We start from the raw sequence: 22,235 nt of genomic DNA, 5'->3' as shown, positions 1-22,235 counted from the left end.
TTGATGGCAAAGGGTCATCTTGATGTTAATTAATCACAACATATCACTCCAGCTTCATCTGTAGTGACACTTTAATTTCAGCAGTTATTATCACTACCACGGCGCACACTGCACTGTGTCAAATAATGGCTCTGTAATGACCCTCACTAACTGCAGCTCATGTCTGGCATTTATTAAAGGAACAGAACGCCGTCGCAGTCCAGAATGCATATTATCTGGTTCTATCAGGAGGGACATATGCTCATCTCAGCTCTATCCTTGTTCAAAATGTGTTTGACATGCCACCATACATAGAAATCAGGTGCCATCTCCAAGTTATGCATTTCCATCATCTCTCTCCAGACTACTTTTCAAAAAGCTGTCGTCGGGTAAATGAAAGATACAGCGTAGAGATAATGAGGTGGGAATGAAAGTGAGATAAAATGAATGGAGAACAATTTTTGAAGAAAAATCATTTGTGAGAAGGGGAATTTTAGGAATATAGTGGAAAGTCTTTCTACCTTTTTTTGTAGAAATATTACACTCATTTTGTTTGTCTGTCTGTCTTTTTAAACATGACCTGAAGACAACAGACTGAGAATATAGCACAGACAGCCACCAACAACATGTGCCTAATGAGGATGCAGTTATATAGTTATGTAAATTTAAGTCAAGTCAATATTTCTGCAAAGATCCCAACATGAAAAACACTTAGGGTTACGACTTTTTTTTGGATATTTATGACAGATGTCAGAAGTCATTCACTTTATAATTCCAATTTCAGTGCAACGTTTGCACTGCATGAGATCCCCACCATGGCAACTTTATATTAAATATGTCATGGCAGACTTCACTGACAAACACAAATGACCTAGGGGTGTTACGGGAAAGTTGCATTAGTTAAATCTACCAAATTGGGTTAATTTGACTATGTCAATTACTTAATTAGAGCAGCGTCACAAATAAATCCCTTCACATTGACGTCAATAGTCTTAAGGGTTTATGAGCATTGAGTCTTTTCGCACAGCCAAATAGTCTGTGTTATTATGTTTTATGTTACAATGGTTGCAAATGCGTGCACTCAGCCTTTCCTGTACTCAAGCTTACAAAGAAGTTGCAAAAAAAAACATCCGTGGACTGGATATATAAAATCCCATAATAACAAATAAAGCACTTATTTAGTTGGGCATTTATTGAAAGCTTTGTTTTGCCTCGTATGTTTCCTGATGATAAATAGCAACACTGTTGTTACAATTACAATTGAAAAAGGCATAGTAAAATGTACTGTATACAATTAACAAACCCGCGTCCGTACCAGTGTTGAACAACAGAGGGCAGTAGCACGCCCGCGACGCACGCGCTCAGCGGGACATTTTGACCACAAAGAAGACACTCAACATTTGACAGAAAATGGCTGACTTCCCACGGTGCGGATAGTTTGCTTTAGCACAATCTTTAAGGTGCTTCACGGTCAGACCATGCCCTGTTGCATTTAGCGGAAGAAAACATCATGTTCAAAAAGGCCAAACGAGCTAATTTCCGCCGGCGGAATGCATCCGACGAGGAGGACCAGGAGGAGGGTCGACAGCCCCCAGCGGCCCCGCTGCCGCTGCCGTCGTTTGGGCCCGTTGCGGAGGAAATCCCGTTTATGGAGACTTTGGATAACAGCGTTACCGCAGCGCCCAGCGGCGCGGACAACTACCATAGCAACGGGCTCCAGGTCAACGTCTGCAATGTCAGAGCTGTCAAGAAAGAGAAGAAAGGCAAAGAACCGGCCGTCGTCACGGTTACGGCGGCGGGACCCACGAAAGCCAGTTTGCTGAGTTTCGACGACGATGAAGGTAAGCTAACTTGGTGTACCGATGCTAACGGAGCTAGCCGGTCAAGCATGTGTTTTGGAGATCGTGCCGGCCTCACGGGTTTACAAATCTGGATCAAACTTAACTTCCTGCTTAATACATGACAATACATATATATAGTTATTGTCCTTTTTTGTTCTATTCCTAATACCGTCAACTTAACCTGGAAGATGTGCTCGCATCGCTCGACTCACCGCTCACTCTCTCGCGTGCTCTGTTTGTAAACAGAAGGATCCGAGGTGTTCCGGGTGAAAAAATCCAATCACAGCAAGAAGATTGTCAAACAGCTGAAGAAAGAATACAAGGAGGACCTGGAGAAGTCTGGAGTCAAACAGGACGTCAGATCAGGTTGGATGTCCCCCACTGCCCGTGGCTGTTATCACCGCTGTCACATCAGTAATATTATGATACTTTGGCATTATCAAATACTTCAACCGTAAAAAGTCTTATGTTGGGAAAGGAGTCTGCTTTATACTTTGACGTTGATGCCTGGTCTGTTTGCATTGTATTTTTTCTTAGCACAAACAACTACTATCCTCTAAATGCATTATTAGTTTTGTTGGATCTGTTATCCTCCTCACTCATTTGTCTCTGCATCCTGCTTTCCTAGATGCGCCACCTCAGCCCCTGGTTTCCATCAAAGAGGAAGTTCTTAGCAAAGCGGGTAGTGAACATGGGGAGGAAGAAATGGAGGTTGACAGTGCAGAGGAGGAAGAGGCGAAGGGTCAAGGTGGCCCGGCACAAGGTCAAGTCTCCAAGAGCAACAACACTGGGGCGTCGTTTAACACGCTTTCCTCCCTCGGCAGCCTCAGACCAGGTAACACACACAAATTAAAATGCCTGTTTAATGATTCAACAAATCAGTGAAACCCTCATTTGTGCCCCTTTTGTAAAGAATGGGTTAACTCCTGTTCTTGGTGACAGATCTGTTGTTGTGTTATGTAATCATATCATAGAGTCTATTTTTTTTATCTTAAATGGATGTACCTTTATCTGATTTGTTGTAGCTCTAATATGTTGTTGAACCTGTTTGTTTTTCTTTCTCACAATAGGGGAGATCCCTGATGCCGCTTTCATCCATGCTGCCAGAAAGCGCCGGCAACTAGCTAGAGAGCTGGGCGGTGAAGCCCCCCTGATAGAGACGGACACGCCCAAGAAACGCATGGTACGGGAAGAAGATCAAGATGCCAGCGACGACGAAGACGAGGAAGAGAAAAGGATTCGCTTCAGCGGAGTGAAGAACTTAAGCCAGAGACAAAAAATTGCAGAGGAGATAGGTAACTTAAGAAAACACTGCAGTGACTGCTGAATGATTCTATAAAACCTGCTTTGATATGTTGTCTCTAAGACACGACCACCTCGTTCACCTGTGCAGGTATTGAGGGCAGTGACGACGAGGCGCTGGACACCGGTCAAGATGAGGAGGTGAGCCGCTGGGAGCAGGAGCAGATCAGAAAAGGAATCAGCATACCCCAGGTAAGCTGTTTTTTTTACATCATTATACATTGAAAGCCTTCTGGTTTGCTGTCATATTTATAGCATTGTGTGGGTCCTCTTTTTTTAGGTCCAAAGCATCCAGCCAGAGGACAACACGGTCTACTACCAGAACAGCTACGAGAGCCAACCCTATGGCTCCGCCTACTGCATGCCGTTCACATACAGCACCGTTGCCCCACACACCGCCAAGCCGACGGGCCGAGCAGACAATGGCTCCGTTCACTACGGGACGCCTATTGGTGATCTAACGCCCGTGTCCATTGATCTGGTAAAGAAACGCCTGCAGGAAAGGTAGGTTCAGTGGAAGAATGCGGCGCCATCTAATATCAGCCATCAGCTCAGCTGCTGCCATCTTTGTTTGCTGTGGACCTTAGCCAAGAAATCCACAGATCTAAGGGGCCAGTGAGGGGAGTGTGGAGGTCCGGAGGGGGTTACATTTGTCCCCACCCGTTAAAACTACCAAAGAGGGCATTCTGTTAGTTATTTAGTTGTTTAGTCTGTTTTGGTGAGGTCTCTTTGGTGAAGCCCTTTCTCTTCCTTCTCAACCGAAGTCATCATTACTGTCTTTCCCTGTGTGTCATGTGTCTGTAGGCTTGGCCAAATGCGCGCATGCCACAACGCAAACGCCAACCGCTACAAACAGATCGAAGAAGACCTAGCGGCCTCCGAGAGCGCCATACTGCAGCTGGAGGGCTCGTCCAATGACGATGCAGATCAATATAAATTCTTGCAAGAGATGCGAGGGTATGTTGGAGACTTGCTTGAGTGTTTCAGTGAAAAGGTAAGGGAGAATTTATCTGCTGTCCGATTAGCTGTTTTGTGTCTGTGATCTCTGACCACTTGACGTGGATTTTATGGGGATAGGATCCAGTGAGGAAATGATGGGAGATTCAACATACATTTTTTTAGATGCTGTTATTGACGCTAGGTGACAGAGCTGACGAGCTTGTGTGAGTGCAAAATGAATAATTGCATAATTAATTTCTTATAGGCATTGCATACAAAAGGAGATGAGATGTATGAGAACCCAGTATAGTGGCAAAGCCAACTCTATGCAGATCTAACCAGTTTTATTAAAGCACAATGGAGTAATGTCTCTGGACACATGCTAGAACTGACTACTTACTGAATGCATGTCTAAATAGAATAATCCAGTCTTGATCCAGCAGAGCAGCAGCAGCAGTAGCAGCTGCTGCATGGAGGAAAGCGAGAACAGGCTGGCCAGCTGTCAACATGTGTCTTCTCATACACACTAATGTCTGTTTTAACCTTATTAGGTGATGGAAACGGGACACTTAGACCAACCATCGTCAGTGAGACTTAGTATAGAGTGTAAACGTCAGTACTGGAACTGTATATTGCCGATGTTGGATGAAAAACGCCAGCGCTACAATTGACTGCTTTTACTGCGTTATCCCCACGAGGCATTTATTAATGTTGTTAACTTTTCAGCTTGAAACGAACAACAATCCAAAAAGGTGCAGTTTATTCCTTCAAAGAAATAATTACATTTGAGGGATCCACGTTTTAACCCAACAGTGGCAATGTTTTGGTTCCAGTATCCCACTGTCCATCATGTTCCTCTTGTGCCCCCTAGCAAACACCGCCTGTGACTCGGAGCCCTGCTTTTTGTATGGGTCAGAGGTCACAGAAGGCATCATATCTTTCAGGTGCCTGCTGTCCTGGAGCTGGAGGCTGCCATGCACCAGTTACTAAGGCAACGTGCCTCACGACTTGTCCAGAGAAGACAGGATGATATTAAAGATGAATCGTCGGAGTTTGCAAGCCTTTCAAGTCAGTCCATCTTGAAGGTTTTTATGATTTAATTGAACGGCCTCGTTAGTTCTCTGTGTGCGTCCGTGCGTGTTTGCCGTCCACATCCTTGTTACCCACAATCCCCCATTCATGTTTTCCCCTCATGGGTATGATTGAGGTTAATCAAGGTGTGGTTTGAGTGAGCGATGGTGCATGTGCGTACATGAGAACTGTTTAATTGGAGGAGCCGTTTCGGCTGTTCTTTATTGGCCAAGTCTCACAGTCAGCTGGGTGGTTGTCACTCGGCTCAAGCAATGAGTCACTAAGTAAAGATAAAGAATGATCTGTCAGTGACTTGTCATCCGTCACTTTCACTGTAACTGTAGGAAGTTGCAGCCAGGTAAGTGACTAGAAAATGAATTGTGCCCAAGTTATTTGTAACAAATATGTAAGCATATGATTGCCGGTGCTACTTTTTCTGTATTTAAACTTCCGTTTAAAATAATCATAATTTCCTGTACCACATGGTTTGTTTTTAGATTGCTTTAAATGTGTTGCGGTAGATTCATAATAATAAGAAGGAGGTTATGGGCTGTCTCAGCTTTTTATTGCTCCCTCTTACATGACTCCTGTCTCTTGCAGGTAAGGCTGTCATGGCTCCTAATCTGGACTCCTTTGGTCGTGACCGCGCAGCGTACCAAGAGAACAGTCGTCAGAGGAGGATAGCTGAAAGAGAAGCACGACGGTACAAAGCTCATTCGATGGTCAAAGTCACGTTTCCAATACTAAGGGACACGCAGCGTGTATCCCAGCATGCCAACATTTACCGCAGAGCGTAGCTTTCGCCGCTTTAATTCACATATGAAGCCCTGATGGTGGCTCGGTTTGTAAAGCGTAGGTTTGGCGGGCAAGAGACCCCGAAGTTAGTTTTGAACGACTCATTTTAGTGCCGTGGTTTTTAATGCGCCGAATGATTTTTGGGCTTGCGGGCGGCTGCAGAACTCGCCGGCGGCAAGCTAGAGAGCAGAACGGAAAGCGGGCCGAGCACAAAGAAGGCCTGTCATCTGACGACGAGGAGACTTCAACTGACATCACCAGCTTCAACACGGAGAGAGGTACCTCGTTAAATCGCCGCCGAAATGGCCACATGCAGGCACGATTAACTCGCACATCAGACACTCTGTAGTTCCCGCCTAACTGAAGCCCGTCGTCCCATCCAGATCGCATCATCAGGGAGTGTAAGAAAGTGTTCGAGGACGTGGTGGAGGACTTTCATTCTCTGGACTGCATCAAATCCCATTTCGAAGTGTGGAGGAGAAAATACGCCGACTGCTACAGAGATGCCTACATAGGCCTCTGTCTGCCCAAACTCTTCAACCCTTTAGTCCGTCTGCAGCTGATTACATGGAACCCCCTCGAGGTAAGGGATGTGAATGCTTTTTTGTGGCATACATTTTCTTTTTGAAACGGGAGAAGTAAACTTGCCCCAATCTCCTGCCCAGACTCAGTGTGCAAATTTCGAGTACATGCTCTGGTTCGAGTCGCTGCTGTTCTACGGCTTCGAGGAGCACAGCGTGTTGCAGAGAGGAGACGGGGATATCGGCTTGTTGCCTGCTATTGTGGAGAAGGTCATCCTCTCCAAGCTGACAGGTAGACGATCCCACCCGGCATGCTAAGACGGTCTCGGTATGATGTGCAACTCTGTAGTGTGTATTTATGGATGGGTTTGTGTGTTGGCAGTGTTGGCGGAGCAAGTGTGGGACCCGCTCTCCGACAGTCAGACAGCCGGGCTGGTGGGCTTCATTCACAGACTAATGAAAGGTTACCCCACTGTGCTGCACGGGGACAACCGATACACACAGGTACCGCTCGCTCTCAGTGCTTAATCCGCAGGGATTAAAAAAAAAATTGTAGTCATCTTGATTTCCTTCTCTCTCTCTCTCTCTCTCTCTCTCTCTCAAGGAGCTTTTGAGGACCATTGTCTTCAGGACCCGGCGGACTCTGGATGAAGATGTCTTCCTTCCACTCTACCCCAAAAAGTGTGTGACATATTTGAGGCAGTCCAGTTTGTTTCATCATTTTGTGTGATTAGAACTTGACTGATTGAACGTGTTTTGTTTAGTGTGTTGGAGAACAAGAACAGCGACCCCTACTTATTCTACCAGCGGCAGTTCTGGTCATGTGTTAAGGTTTGTGGAATAAACACGTTGTTGTTTTTGCTTCCGTGGCAGCTGAGTAAAATGGTTGTCTGTTGTTAATTTGCTGTTTGTGTCTTAGCTACTAGACAACATCCTGCAGTGGGAAGGAATCTTATCCAGTTCCTGTCTGAAGGACCTGGCACTGGACAGCACTGTGAACAGATACATCCTCTCTGCACTGCAGAGCACCGACACTGGAGCAGACAATATCCCAAAGTGCCAGAAGGTAGCAGACCCACCGGTTGTGTTGTAGTTCCATGCTTCACGTGTAAATAGGCGCAGCAGAGCGGTTTAGAATTCCCTTGTTTTCAATGGTAGACCATGAGAATACCCTGGATTGGGTTGTCCCTCATTTGACATCGGACAGCAGGTACAGAGGAAGCACGGTGATGGTCTACTGGGGGTTCTTATCCTACTCAATCAACATTTATATCCACTTATCGCATCTTGTTTCATTACAATTTGAACAGATAAGGAGGGCCATTTTATTATATGAAGCTGTAAGACGAGACACCATTGGAGAACAATTAATTCAGAGTATGAATGTTCACAGATAAGCGAAAATGAAACTTCTCTTTACACAAACCCGTACTACAGCAACATACCAGATTGGGGCCGGGGCAGCATGCGACTCCCTGGACAGGGTGACACGGGGCTTGTGTTAAACTCTCCCTTGTTGTGCTCTCGTAAACCTTTTTTGCAGGTAGTGGAGTGTCTGCCGGTGCAGTGGTTCTCTGGACTGAAGGGTCAGCACACGCTGCCTCAGCTGGAGCCATTCTGTCGCTACCTCACCCACCTGGCCAGCACGTTGTACCGCGGCAGTTTGGGAGGGTCTGACGTAGAACGGCGCACTGCCAAGTAAGAAGCTCTGCACTGCCGTTTATTTGAAACTTCGTTACAGCTCCATCTGTTGTAATATGCAAGGGGCTGTAAGACGGCTACAGTGGAAGATTGCACCATTTTGTTGAATCACAAAATGCGGGAAAAAAAAACGCGACTCGTTTCCTTTTAAACAACTTTCTTGATCAATACCAAGTTCTGGATTTTGTCCTTACTGCGTTTTTTTGACCCATCTCTGCCAACAGGGACCAAGTTAAAGAGGTTGTGAAGCTGTTGGGCAACATGAATGCTCTGAACCACATCATCGCGGTGGCAGCAGAGCACGGCATCAAAGACATCAAGCCATTTTTGGCGGCCAAGTCGTAGAGGAGGACATGGCAGTGGACCCTTTTCCTACATCTTTGCAGTTGTGGGAGCCCTAAGGTTGGATTTCTATGGAAAAGAAACTGCATAAATGGACTTGAAATTAAACTTTTGATTTGACAGTTGGTACCTTGCCTGTAAAGAGAAGGAGCAAGACATTGGTGTAAATATTGTGAATAATGTATAGAACGGTGTGCTCATCGGCTCAACACAACACGGATGCTGAAATAAGGCCTTCTACAGTCTGCTCAGAAACACACTCTGGTTGTTCTACACGTGGAAGATATTTTAAATGGATAATTTATTCAGAATAAACAATTGTTAATGTGGGTGACTGGCATATTTTTGGGAAATGTCTGATCTCTATATTGACACCATAGTCAACCTGGTGATGTGTAATAACTGCTTAACCCACATCATTTCTCTCACCTTCTCTACTTGTATTGCCATAAAAACGTTTTAGTCTGCAAAAAATGTAGGAATGCACTCTGTAATAAGACTGAAAACCACCTGATCTGAGACCGTTTGATATGGTTTTTGTTCACCACGTCACCCTTCAGTGTCACCCACGGAGCTCCCCCGATAACCCCGCCACAGCCGAGAGCTTTGTATTCAATTTTGTAAAACCATTTCGTTTTAGCATTTTATTTGCCTGTGAATAAAGTATTCACTTGAAGGATCACTGTCTTCTTTCAATCAAGTGAAGTTTGTGGCTCCTTACATTTTCGATTCACTTGAGGAATATTTATTTTAAGGACTCCTCTATAGAAAGAATGAATCAATCTGAATGTTTAGTTTTTAAAAGACCGCATCAAGTGAGCAGCTGTGAAAGTTGCCAGTTTCACGATTCTTGATCATGCGGTTACAATGAATCCCTCCTTATCGATGGAGTGTTTCGTGATTTGAGCCAGTTTGCGCTCCCATCAGAGGGCCTCTTTCGCAGTTTGAGGCTAATGGCTATTGCACAACTGCAATGGTAATGAGCGGGAGGGTTTGCCTCCCCCGCCCCTCCCACCCCACGCCTCCAGGTCTCCCCTCCTCCAGCTGGACGCGCAATACAGAGCAACCCGAAACCTTAAAAAAAAAGGAAAACACATTCCCCGTACTTGCAAAGACGAACATTTAAAGTTGTCCGGCGTATGTGTGGACTTCTTCTTTTTTAGTTGTGTTCCAATTTACACTTGTCAGCAAACCGCGAGGGGATATTTAACCGGTACCAGCGCTTCATGCCCTCCCGCAGGACCCACAAGGTAACGTTAAATGACTCCTCGTACCCAACGTTGCGTTGTGCTACGTGGAATGGGTTAATTACGCGTCGCGTGCGTGCGTGTGTGTGCGTGTGATATCGTTGAACTTTCTCGCCTCCGTGGACCACGCTGCACTGTATCCACGGAGCGGAGGAGAAGAGTGTGCCAGAAAGCACCCACGCCGTAAACCGCATGCTCCCCTTCTTGGCCCCTATTTTTTTTACTGCTTCTCAAGCCGCCGCCCCCCCCCCCCCCCCCCGGTTTCAGGCAGCGCGAGCCGAAGAGACACTATCTGCACAATGTCCTGCCACTGTTAGCTGAACTAGGGACGTTTTTTAGGGGGGAGCAATTAAAAGTCTTTAAACACGTGCCTGTAATATGAGCGCGAGGACCCCGTGGCAGCGTCCAGAGGGCTCGCGACGCACGCGAGGAAAGCTGTGGGATCTGGAAAAAGAGATGCGACCGTCTAGGGGCTCCACGCGGATCGTAAACCACGAGTGAGAGGTTTATACCCTGCTGGGTGGGAGGAGGAGGAGGGGGGGGGGTAATCTGGAGTGATAGCAGCAAGTGGCCATACATAGCAAACACAACTCTACCGCCATAATAAAGTGACAAGTACCATAAAGGAAATGTGATTAGGGTGTGGTTCAAATCCACCCATCCATCTGTTTAGGTTGAGTGTTGCATCGCTGATGTACTGTCTTGACCTACAGGTGTGTTACTGTGTAAAGCGTGCAGTTAACAAGAAGAGTGTGATACAGGTGTGACTTGACCTTCCTCGGGCCAAGTGAATTCAGGTCAGGATTTGACTGACATTGGAAGAAAGCAGCTGGAAACGCATTCAAAAGGAAGCATCAATGAAAAATGAAGAGACTAATCACCAGCTGACTGTATATTTCTATCCTGCATTTTCCTATATTTTAAGGATGACTTTGTAACAAGAGTTAACCTTTTGGATCCGGCGGGCAAGACCAGTCGGTCTAACTTTAGCTCTCCTGAAAGGGGGGTCACGAGCGGGCAAGTTGCTGACTGCAGGCCTGGATGAAGCCCAAACAAACGCACCGAGGGACTGGCCGTGGCAGCTTCCCATGTTCCCACCGACATTGTGGAGATACCAGAGCTTCATATCTCTTTGCTGTATCTCCAGGAAACTCTTTTGGTTTCCTCTACAATCCGTAAAACCAGTGTAACCTGTATTTTCCCTTTGGTTTACACTCACGGGGAGCATGAAACGAGCTGCAGTCAATGGGTTTTTTGACATTGGCTCGCCCCCTTGTTGGCCGTACGGAAGCAACTGACGCTGCAGTAAATAGCTTGCGCTGTGTACAAAACATGGATGGGGGGGTTTAAGATGTTGGATAATGGCAAGAACGCTCGCACACACTCTCTTGCGGACGTGATTAGCTGCCGCAATAGAAACTGTTTGAGATCCATGAACAAAAAACAGGTCGTCAACGTTTCATTGTAACTGACACAAAACTTTGACTTTGCGTGTTCCTCACCGACTGAGGGTTGGAACCAAATTCAAGGTGACCCATTGGGGCATGCGATGTCAAACGGTGTCATGTTTGTGGAGCACTTTCATAGGTTGAAAAGGATCACACCCTCTATCCACTCCCCCCCCACTGAAGGGCACTGCCTTCTCCTTCTGCTGTACTCTCTCTACCCTAGTGCATCTGTGCAGGTGTGTGTGCAGGACCACGATAGTCTAATGTCTGGAGGTTTGCAAGGCTACTTCATCTTGAAAACCCACAAATTATTCCTGTGGTGTCACTGTCTAAACATGTACTTTTCAATGAATTTAAACAGAGCGTGCATGAGTAGGAATGTGTAGGGGGGAGTATTTCTGAAACCAATGCACAGACCTGTCTAGATGCAGCCAGTTACGTGACGTCCCTTTTGGGTCTTAAAGGGTCTCTAGATTGAGTGGGTTCCATTTCTGGAGCTCCAACTCCGTAGTAACATAAGATCTTACTGGTTTCAGAGTTAGTACCACGGTAGAAAACCTGTGCCTTCCGGTTTTCATGATGGGCCAACTCCTGCCACATTTTGACCGCGCTTGTGTGTACATGCGTGCGTGTGCTGCTTCGAATAGCAAAGCCATGTGATTCCTCCAGGTTCTATTTCAGAGCGCCAGCCGTCAAACGCTCTGCACTCCTCACAGTAGCTTTAAGAATCGTCAACAAATGTGCCGTTTAATCCGTCGGTCTGCCACCGTTTTTTGTCAAAGTTTTGCTCAGATCAACAGCTGAAGCCTTTTTTAGGGGGTTCAAGGTAAGTCCTCCATGTATTTCCTCTTTCTGCCGTCCTGGAATAGGTTTTTATTGGCATTTTGACATTGGTCGGCTACATTGAGTATCTCGTTGTGGCTTCTGATTTTAATAAACACATTACATTTTTGGGAATAGTCAGATTTCCTTCTTCCTGAGGTGATATTTGGTTTGATGAATAGCAAATCCAGATCAGTGATGGATCCTGTGGTTCATATTTCCCTCTGCAATGTGCACGCATGCATGCGTGTGTGTGATCACCCCTGGATATTTGGATAACTTTTGTTAATGACCCTCCCGGGTTGAACAAAAACAGGCCGTTGTAATAATTAGCTACTTATTTATCTGGGGGGAATAATAACAAACTGTAAACATAGGTTTGGTTTAGGTTTGTTCCAGTAATTTCATAGACTATTTGTGCAACAATGGTTTTTCTTTTTTTAAAACAGATGGATTAAACAGATGTTTCTCACTCTTTATTTTCTCTATATTTGGATTTCATCAAGGGACGACGTGTTCTGTGACTGAATGTATTAAAAAGGCATAATTATGTTTGTGTTGCATTGTCACACGACAATGCAACACAAACATAATTATGGTCCCTTTCATATGAAAGCTGACCACCTTCAAGACTTACCCATATATCCATCAAGTTCCTGGATGTGATTGGTTATTGGCTATTCGTGTTTTTTTTCTATATTGACTGTTTTTTTTATAAGAAAACCAGAAAATATTTAAAGTTTGTCATTTTCTTTAAATACAAAGTAAATTCATAAAATTTACCATCAATAAGTTCTAATAAAATGCACATTATTAGGTTGTAGCCACCTAATGGAATAACATCATTGTAATTAATTTTGTTCCATTTCTAAAGAACATCCAGTGCGCCTCTCTGACTAAAAGTAGCATCATTTATTCACAATGACACAGTGCAGACAATTGGGACCGTTGCAGCACTAAATAGAAGATGCAGGTGGAACAGCCATAGCTTATTATGGGGCATACAAAAGTTTGGTATCTGACCCTGAATGTGCAATGGAAAGAATAGGGGGGAAAAAAAGCCACACGGTCTTCACCTTATCTTACCCTTGATTTGAGGTGTGACGCAACTGTTGTACCGTCCACATGACCTTTCTGGGTTAATAATGTCCTCAAGTGGAGCGCTGCCATTATTTCCAAATGAGCCACGCCGCAGCCTAACTTGCATAGCTGCAGGATATTGTTTATACCCCCTCCCCGCCGTCTTTCCCATTTCCATTCCGCTCTCCGCCCTCTGTGGGCCAATATCAAGTATTACCTCTCAGTTTGTGAGATCACCCCTGGGGAATGTGCATGACATGTTGGACAGACCACTGACCCACAGTATCTTCTCAGCAACCACTTAGGGAAGAGGTCTTACAGCTGCTTTACGATTCCAGAGGGTAGAGGGAGTTTCAAACGGCTGAAAATGGTGGACCGTCCCGGTTGTACCATCGCAGAGGTAAACAGTAGCGGCGTGTTTTCTTCAGCTCTTTGCGTGGGAATAACGCGGTATAGTGAGTCTCCATGGCACATTTCCAGAAAAGTGTTTTTTCCGTGTCACGACGAGCCAGGATTGCCTTGAACGGTCTGTCGGTGGGCTTTGCCTCCTCTCCGGTGAGCGTGGGTTATGTAACACATGTCAGCCACACATCCAGCCAGAAGATGGATTATCCCTATAGGCTTCTGTTTTTTGGCCGGCAGTCTCACACTGTGGATTTGGATTTTGTTATGTAACCCCCGCAGAAAGCAGTGTTCTATTTGCAAGTTTCTCATGTTTGTGCGACCCCCCCTTAATCAATGTTTCGACCATGTGCTCATCGAAATACCGATACAAAAAGCGTTGCTGTTATTCTAAAGCACTCGTGTTAACCCCAAGTGTGAGGAACTATAAATTGCCTTCTCTCCTGCCAGGTTGTGTGTGTGGACTCTCATCCTCCTCCCAGTCCCCACGGTCAGACTGTGATCCATGGCGCTGAAGAAGCTTGTGGGTTTTGGGAAGCAGTTGCTGCGGGTCAAGGTGGTGGACTGTAACACAGAAGACTCCCATCTGTCCCGATGCCTCAACACGTTTGACCTGGTGGCCCTCGGCGTGGGTAGCACGCTGGGCGCTGGCGTCTACGTGCTGGCCGGCGCTGTTGCCCGGGAAAATTCAGGTAGGTTGACAGCCCAGACGGGTCGATCGACGAGACAAATCTTAAAGGCTCTAATGTGATATCCATTGTTACCCCCCTCTCCCCCCATAGGTCCTGCGATTGTGCTGTGTTTCCTGATAGCAGCCCTAGCATCGGTGCTGGCGGGCCTGTGCTATGCTGAGTTTGGAGCCCGTGTTCCCAAGACGGGCTCCGCTTACCTCTACTCCTATGTGACCGTAGGGGAACTGTGGGCCTTTATCACTGGATGGAACCTCATCCTCTCCTACATCATTGGTAAATCATCGGCCAAACTGAATGAGAGGGTTGCGGCAACCAAAAGCACCATTTCCTCAAGTGGTCTTTTTCCACCTCAGGTACCTCCAGCGTGGCCCGAGCGTGGAGCGCCACCTTCGACGAGTTGGTAGGCAAGCGCATAGAGCACTTCTGCAGGGAGTACATGTCCATGAATGCGCCGGGTGTATTGGCAAAGTACCCCGACATGTTTGCCGTTGTCATCATATTTACCCTCACAGGTAGGAAAAACTCCCCCGTGTCACAAAGAGCATACTTGACTTTGCCAGTGTGCTGCTGACAGTGCTGCAGTCGCAGACACTCAATACAGATGTTCCGTCCGTGTCTTCTACCATTTCCAAGGTCTTTTGGCATTTGGAGTCAAAGAGTCCGCTATGGTGAACAAGGTTTTCACATGTATCAACGTCCTGGTTTTGCTGTTCATGGTGGTGTCTGGCCTGGTCAAAGGAACCCTGAAGAACTGGCAGCTGGACCCCGAAGAGATCCTACATGCAAATTACTCTAGTAACTCCAGCCTCAAGTAAGAATGGGGCATCACAACCTCGCGTTTATATCAAAGACGCTTTTTAGATCAGCTAAGGTTGTTCATGCAGATTTTAACCATTCTTTTTTTTCTTTCTTCAGTGTGACGGACATCCTACCAACCAGAGAGAGTTTAGGAGCGGGCGGCTTCATGCCGTTTGGGTTTTCCGGCGTCCTGTCGGGAGCTGCCACCTGCTTCTATGCCTTTGTTGGATTTGACTGCATCGCCACCACAGGTCAGTGCCAGAAAACCGCCCGTTAGCCCCGTTATACCTTCCATTGCTTCATCGGCATGGGTCGGTTTAGGAGTGGGGTGTTGTAACTGAATCCGTAGTTGTGACCATTTACATCGTACACTTGTTTAAACTTCCAAGAGTGTTGCATAGGACAGAGTGCAAAGAGACACTTTAGTAAGTTGGACCCAGCTTTTTTACTGCGCCTATCTAGAGCTTTCAAATTGGTGTGTGTGTCTTCATGTGTGTAGTACCGTTTAAACTGATTCGTGGCCACTATATACTGAAGGAAAGATGGCGGGTATACCTGGCCGTTTACCTGTTCTTCTAGTTTGCCTGCTCTCCCGACCCCCAGCTGTTCCCACCCCCCTTTTCCTCAATTCTTATTGGGTGGCGTGAGAGGTGACCCTAAAGGATTTTCTTGAGTTTGGCTTGTGGAGGCATGTCTGTCACACACACACACACCCTGAGCTCGCCCTAAACCTTAGATCGGTATTTGTGTATTGAGGTCACTGAGAGGTAAATTGGCATCAGGCCCTTACCCCACCCCCCCCTCCCCCCACACACACACACTAATGTAGACATCAGCGCATATACATCATATACATCCACACAATTTTTACCCCTTATGCATGTAACCCATGACCTTCCTAAAAACAGGGCCCATCAGTAGTGCTCATTACTGGTGATGTCGGAGTGGAACCAGAAAGTGTTTTCCAGACTCCATTCTCTGTGGATTCACTGCAGAACAAGACGCGAGTGTTCCACCCAGCAGCTCTGTTGCATAATCACCTGCAGCTGAATGCTTGGGTGTTTCCGTCTTGTGGGGGAGTTTGATGCGAAACTCTCTCTCCAAATGCTTTTTTTTTTTTTTTTTTCATTCGCCAATAAGAGAATATTGTTTCCCGTCTGACGGCACGCATTTGCACTTACCCCAAATACAAAATCCCATTGTAAATATGGAACTCTTTGTAGATTTGTGGATGCTGCAAAATACAAAATCTCATCCTGGACTAGTCCTAACTAAAATCCACAGTTTGCGTGATTCAAGAGTTTTTTTTGCTGTAAACTTGTGGTGGATTTTAATTTAATGATAATCTATTAAACTAGGAATCACAAAATAATGTAGCAATTTGCATGCACGCTCTGTTTGAGTTCAGTGTCTTGAAATTTGAAAAAAGCCAAACTTATTGTTTTTCGTGCTTGTTTCTGTTCCTCGTGTACACCCCAGGTGAAGAGGTGAAGAACCCCCAGAGAGCCATCCCCATTGGCATCGTGTCCTCGCTGCTCATCTGCTTTGTGGCGTACTTTGGGGTTTCTGCCGCCCTCACCCTCATGATGCCATACTACCTGCTTGACAACAACAGCCCTCTGCCAGTAGCCTTTAAATATGTGGGCTGGGGGGGAGCCAAATACGCTGTAGCTGTAGGCTCTCTTTGTGCTCTGTCCACTAGGTAAGCAGTTACACACACACGCACACACGCCTGCTGTTAGCTTATATCTAGTTCTCTATCTCTCACACACACAAACATTCTTGTGTGTGAGACTATGTGCATGTATATTTAACTTCAGAAGGCATTTGATCCCTTGACTAAAAATAAGAGCACTGCTAAGGATATATGGTCAGTGTATGTACGTTATTATGTAACTCGTAACCTTTAATACTAATTTTATTTGGTTTATAACGGCTGCGTTTTTCTAAACACATGCATTTTTTGAATGCCTGTGGTTTGTGGTTGGAATTCTTACGTCTTTGCATTCTTACTCTTTATGCTTTTGCACAATTTATATATATTTATATGATGGTATGCAAACGTTCTGTATAATGTTGCTTGTGTCTGTGAGCTAGTGTCTCTGTTCATGTACGTCTCACGGCATTCTGGGTGTAAGTGTGGACGCTATATATCCTGCCCCCCCCTCCCCATGTTAGCCTGCTGGGTGCTATGTTCCCTATGCCCCGCGTGATCTGGGCTATGGCCGACGATGGGCTGCTTATCGAGTTCATGGCCGAGATCAGCCCCCGCACCAAAACCCCGCTAACCGCAACCCTCACCTCTGGCGTAGGGGCAGGTGAGACACTAACACGCATGTTTTAGAACAGCATCCATTTTCAAAGAGGCTTCTTTTTAAGCTGCGCCGGGTCGAAAATAAAACGCTCTGGTCTGCCGATTGCAGATTGTATATAAACGCTGTCATGAAGAAACTTGCCAGTAACCAGCACTCCAGCATGAAGGCGTGTTCGCTATCTGTCATGGCCAAGTCTCCTGTGTAGTCGGTTAAGGCATGCTACTAATACGGGTCGGTGTATTATTATTTTTTTTGCACAATTAAGCGCGAGGAATTAAGCGATTTCTTTTATCTACAACAAATGGTGAGTGAAATGCATGTGGGATGCCATATTTGCGGTTTGAGGAAGCGAAATTTTGCATGCTGCAAATCAAAATATCTTTGCTGCAGCTTCACGCCGTGGCTGCTCTGGAGCCAGTTCAGCATCCCGCTGCTCATGCCCTTCTGAACACCGCAGCTACCATCCTGGCCACGTTTATCTAATTTCTACCCTACTGATCTCTTTCCATCCATCCTTCCCCCCCCTATAACTGTCGTCCCAACATGATGTTCCTCTCCCACCCAACGCCTCCCCAGTCTGTTGGGCTCCATGTTCCCGCTACCCCGCATCATCTTTGCCATGGCTCGGGATGGCCTGCTCTTCTCCTTCCTGTCCCGTGTCAGCGAGAGGAAGTCCCCCATAACGTCCACTGTGGCTGCTGGGGTTATGTCTGGTAAGATTGTTAAATTGGGACTGGTATGGAAAATTTAAATATTTCTACAATGTTTCTACATAAGTACATAAATACGTAAGAGTTCATTTGGGGCACTGTTTTCTATGTGTGCCGTTGGCTGACCTTTGCGCTGTGATAATCACAGTATGCACATTTTTTGAAAATACAATGTTTACCTTGTTCACCGTAGAATGTTAGATTCACCTAGTCATTTAAATGTCACATAGGTTTATGGAAATCATGAGATTACATTACGTTCCTCTATCTGTTCTTTTTATTGTAGCAAAGGTCCGGCAGATCAGTCACCTTTTCTAATTTTGTTCCACTCTCTCTCCTTTCATCATCCTGCCCATTGAAGCCATCATGGCGTTTCTGTTTGACCTGAAGGACCTGGTGGACCTGATGTCAATAGGGACGCTGCTGGCCTACACTTTAGTGGCTGCCTGTGTGCTGGTGCTCAGGTCAGTGGTGGGGGGGTCGAGGGTCTCCAGGCACGGGGGTATAGCTCCTTTATGCAACCGGGGGACTAAATCAGACTTTATACTGTACCGTCTGCTGCGACCACAGAACCCAGTTTGCAACAGGAAAAGAGCTAAGTGTGTGTGTGTGTGTGTGCCTCAGGTACCAGCCCGAGCAGCCCAGTCAGATGTATGAAATGGCCAATACTCAGGAGGAGGTGGAGCTGAGCGACGGCATCAGTGTCCCCAGTATGGGCATCCTGCCAGGGGTGCAGGAGAGATTCACCTTTAAAACCCTCCTGTTCCCGACTAACCACGAGCCATCCACTCTGTCCGGCTTCTCCGTCAACGTCTGTGCCTCTCTCATGGGTGAGTGACACTTCAGCCGAGTCCTGGGTGGGGAATGAAAGGGAACCTGTGCAGAGTTATACGTGATGTTGTGTTCTTGTGCAGGAACGTTGATCCTGGTGTTCAGTGTGCTGGCAGTGCATGGAGGGTTTGCGGTGTGGAACATTGTGGTACTCTGTGTCATCTTCATGGTTTGCCTCCTCCTCACCTTTGTCATCTGGAGACAGCCTGAGAGCAGGACCAAGCTGTCCTTCAAGGTTTGATTTTTTTAAATGTATTACTTCCAACACCACCTGTGAGCCTCTCACCCTTTGGCATGTCTTGACACATTGCTTTCTTCATTATGATACGGGACTCTTTAGGTTCCGCTGCTTCCCTTCCTTCCAGTGATCAGCATGTTCGTCAATGTTTACCTGATGATGCAGCTGGACAGGGGTACCTGGTTACGGTTTTCTTTATGGATGGCTATAGGTAGGTGGTGTCCATTTCCAACACCAACCAACTGTCGTCCCAGCGGGAATAGTTCCAGCAACTTTACTGACCTCTGCCTTTTTCAGGGTTCGTGATCTACTTCAGCTACGGCATTCACCATAGCGCCGAGGCCGCTCTGGCCCGCCGGTCCTCAGAGACCGAGATGAACAAGTGCAGACGCAATTCAGAGGCGTCGCGGGAAAAGGAGGCCTTCTTGCCCAATGGCATTGGCGTCAAGGAAGACGACGAAGATTTGTAGGATGCATTAGAACCCGCCGCCTACATTTTCGACCTCCCCTGATGCTGGTTTGTCCGTCTGAAAGTATTTTATACTACTAACTTACAGTACTCCTTTTTGGGTTAGGATTAAGTGATGATGAATAACTTTGACCCTGCGTTTCCTGAACCTGTGACTTTCCCTCTTGGCTGCTGGGTAGAAAACAAAAAGACTGGATATTACTCAAAAGCAGAGCTTCTTGAGATGATTGACATGTCCTCTTACTTCAGCGTTTGGTTATCAGCTCGTTACCCCTTTTTATCCGTTATCACACGCCATTATGAGAGGGGGGGGGGGGGGGGCGGGGCGCATCGGGATGTTCAAGGAAGGTTGAGTTAAAGTGTAGGTTACAATACTGGCACAAGGACTGGGTGCCAGGAACAGAAATGCTGTCCATGTGGTCTTTCTAGTTTTTGCAAAACAAGACTGTTAAACATTTATTTCTGAAAAATGTGGTAACGGTCTGTTTTGTTTGTTACAAATACTCTCATGTCACAGATTGGGGGGAGGGGGGCGGGGGGGGGGAGCTGTTCTAGCAGTCCTATTACCCCGACTCACTAGCAGAAAAGGAAGGTCGGGCCACTGGCTTCACAAACTGCCCAGCAGTTCGATACCATCTGAAGTCCCAGGCTTTTGCTTGTGATTGTAGTTAGTTCTATTATTGTGGGATGAACCCTGCTGCAAATTGTAATGCAGAATCCGCTGTATCAAGACTCTAAACACCGTGTTTGACTGTTACCGCCGGCGACAGACAGATCCAGTCTTGACAGCAACATTTTGAAATCAAGCCATCAAACTGTGCAATAGTTCACCTGATATCTGGTTTTATAGCCGCTTAACGGTAATAATGGCGTTTTTTAATAAAATACACTTTGTAAATGAAGGCGATCTGGATGCTACCTGTTGAGCATGCAGACATTGACAGTTGCTGAACGTCAGTTGCTTGTCGAGGAGCATTAGATGACGGGGAGTTTTCACAGTGCTGGCTGCTGTGTGCTTTTGCAACTGTTGTAACATTTAGGTTCTCTCCTTCAAAGCGTTATGTAGGCCGACTTTTATTTTCCTAAAATGTTACAATTGGAACAATGTTTGTGTTTTCACCGTTTGTCATGGTTATGAATGTCTTTATACTGCCCGCTTTGTAAAACACGTCATTACGTGGGTACACGTCTGTTTGGGTTTGAATGATTACTGGTCACTGTCAGACTTGTAAATGTATAATATCAGTTTTTGTTTGTCATTAAAAGATCTTGTGCTTTTAGATACATTTTCTCTGTTCATTAAGATAAAAGAATACTAAACTGGTTGAGCATTGTTTTTTCAAAACCCAGTGTACCGCACCCACATTGCAACTTGAATGGCAGTTCAGTCAGGTTCAAGTGTCTGCTGTTAACTGATATGACGTGTGGCCTCCAGAGTCAAGGAGACTCTGTTGGGAGAGCTTTAAAGGTCGGATACACCAACTTCTCTCTATGTTCAAACCCCTGAGATTTTCATTTTCAATTTATTCTTTTCAGGCCCTCGCCCTACAAGATGATTCAAGGCACATCCCTTGAGGGCAATTTGTCACAGTTAAAACGTACTTTGTGGGGTGAATTTTCTCGAGTTAGTTTTCAACCATTCTCTGTTGTTATGGGAGTCTTTTATAACAAAGTACCCATCTTTAAGTACAAACATGTCAAAAAACATTGTGTTTAAAAAGATAATGTTTATATTTCTTGCAGTAAATTATTGGAAAAGAAGGGCTTATATTATGTTGTCCTGTTTGTCTCTGCTCTTGAGTTGCTGATACAATGTTTAAATGATTGGTGCAACTGAGATTTCATCCTCTGGGTTTGCAAAATCCCTCGTCATGACTTTGGTGTCATGGTGGGCCTCAGAAGAAGTGTAATAATGTGAGTTCACATTGATTCAGTATCACTTTTTTAGGGGTTTTGGTCATTTGTGTCCCAAACAATGTTATACTATTTCTATTTTTTATTGTAACAGGTATAGCCCGTGGTCGCAGGTAGCAGATCCAAAATCCAAAAATTCATAATTATTTAACATTAAGAAATATAAAATTGATTGCTGATAAATCTGATACAGATAATTCTCAGTATAACATTTGTGTTAAAGGTCACGCCGATTGTTCATAGGATTAATTCATTTTTTTCCAACTTGCCATATCAGCTGCTTCATGTTTAATTTGTTTTGCTACGATTTTCTCATGTTCAACCTTTTCTTTGCCTTTTTTTGCTAGCCTTTCCCTGTTCGTCGTTGGCTTCCTTTACTGTGAAAATACAAAAACAGAACAAAATCAGTTTATGTTTCTGTCACACCCATGTTTCCTTATACCTACCAGCCTTCTTCCCCAGATGGACAATAGTCAGTGTATCAATGCCGACAGGTACGAGGAAGTCCAAGGAGTTAAGGCTACATGTTTGAGGATCTCCATCCAAAGAGGAAGACCATGAGGTGAACCTAAACTCCAGAATGGTCCAGTTATGGGACCTTGCGTTTCTTTTTTTTGTCAAAGTGCATTCTGGTGTCGTCTATATTTACAGCACCTTGAGGGGAATTTGAAATGTCTTTATTTTGCATAAGGGCTTGAAGTCTACTCATGGGTTATCTTTTTTAGTTTACTAATAAAAAATGTATGCCCAATCCCATTTAAAAAATAAAGTCCATCAC

The 22,235-nt window shown here is 45.6% G+C and overlaps 2 protein-coding genes across 4 annotated transcripts; both read left to right on the top strand.

Annotated features, from left to right (window-relative positions):
• Nucleotides 1–1,367: 1,367 nt before the first annotated feature.
• paxbp1 (PAX3 and PAX7 binding protein 1) lies at nt 1,368–8,820 on the top strand. The gene is made up of 18 exons (XM_037467269.2): nt 1,368–1,820; nt 2,067–2,186; nt 2,449–2,655; nt 2,891–3,115; nt 3,214–3,314; nt 3,403–3,626; nt 3,927–4,116; nt 5,006–5,129; nt 5,733–5,835; nt 6,090–6,205; nt 6,311–6,510; nt 6,593–6,740; nt 6,831–6,952; nt 7,053–7,129; nt 7,213–7,279; nt 7,368–7,514; nt 7,992–8,146; nt 8,374–8,820. The coding sequence occupies exons 1-18, from the start codon at nt 1,490–1,492 to the stop codon at nt 8,492–8,494; spliced, it is 2,778 nt and encodes a 925-aa protein (XP_037323166.2). The 5' UTR covers nt 1,368–1,489; the 3' UTR covers nt 8,495–8,820.
• Nucleotides 8,821–9,533: 713 nt separating this feature from the next.
• slc7a1a (solute carrier family 7 member 1a) lies at nt 9,534–19,857 on the top strand. Of its 3 annotated transcripts, none has more exons than XM_062558162.1 (13): nt 9,534–9,741; nt 13,941–14,182; nt 14,273–14,455; nt 14,536–14,694; nt 14,816–14,993; nt 15,098–15,231; nt 16,460–16,682; nt 17,159–17,298; nt 18,367–18,469; nt 18,630–18,835; nt 18,920–19,071; nt 19,177–19,285; nt 19,372–19,857. In XM_062558162.1, exons 2-13 carry the CDS (start codon nt 13,996–13,998, stop codon nt 19,542–19,544), a joined length of 1,947 nt encoding a protein of 648 aa, XP_062414146.1. In that variant the 5' UTR covers nt 9,534–9,741; nt 13,941–13,995; the 3' UTR covers nt 19,545–19,857. The 3 variants fall into 3 exon arrangements, with proteins under 3 accessions (XP_062414146.1, XP_037324193.1, XP_037324194.1); XM_037468296.2 differs by lacking the exon at nt 17,159–17,298 and adding an exon at nt 17,872–18,008 and having other exon boundaries at nt 9,536–9,741; XM_037468297.2 differs by lacking the exons at nt 9,534–9,741; nt 17,159–17,298 and adding exons at nt 11,856–12,012; nt 17,872–18,008.
• Nucleotides 19,858–22,235: the final 2,378 nt, after the last annotated feature.

The sequence above is a fragment of the Pungitius pungitius genome, chromosome 16 (genome assembly GCF_949316345.1).
Source record: "Pungitius pungitius chromosome 16, fPunPun2.1, whole genome shotgun sequence".
Taxonomy (NCBI): Eukaryota; Metazoa; Chordata; class Actinopteri; order Perciformes; family Gasterosteidae; genus Pungitius; species Pungitius pungitius.
Note: the sequence above shows the minus strand (reverse complement) of the source record. Positions and strands in the feature narration are given on the sequence as shown.

Excerpts from the sequence above, each read along its gene's own strand:
- paxbp1 (XM_037467269.2), top strand. The coding sequence starts at position 1,490 with ATGTTCAAAAAGGCCAAACGAGCTAATTTCCGCCGGCGGAATGCATCC. Across the intron at positions 5,130-5,732 it reads GGAGTTTGCAAGCCTTTCAA|GTAAGGCTGTCATGGCTCCT; the intron begins GTCAGTCCATCT and ends TGTCTCTTGCAG. Across the intron at positions 6,511-6,592 it reads TTACATGGAACCCCCTCGAG|ACTCAGTGTGCAAATTTCGA; the intron begins GTAAGGGATGTG and ends TCTCCTGCCCAG.
- slc7a1a (XM_062558162.1), top strand. The coding sequence starts at position 13,996 with ATGGCGCTGAAGAAGCTTGTGGGTTTTGGGAAGCAGTTGCTGCGGGTC. Across the intron at positions 14,456-14,535 it reads CATCCTCTCCTACATCATTG|GTACCTCCAGCGTGGCCCGA; the intron begins GTAAATCATCGG and ends TTTCCACCTCAG. Across the intron at positions 19,286-19,371 it reads TTCTTTATGGATGGCTATAG|GGTTCGTGATCTACTTCAGC; the intron begins GTAGGTGGTGTC and ends TGCCTTTTTCAG.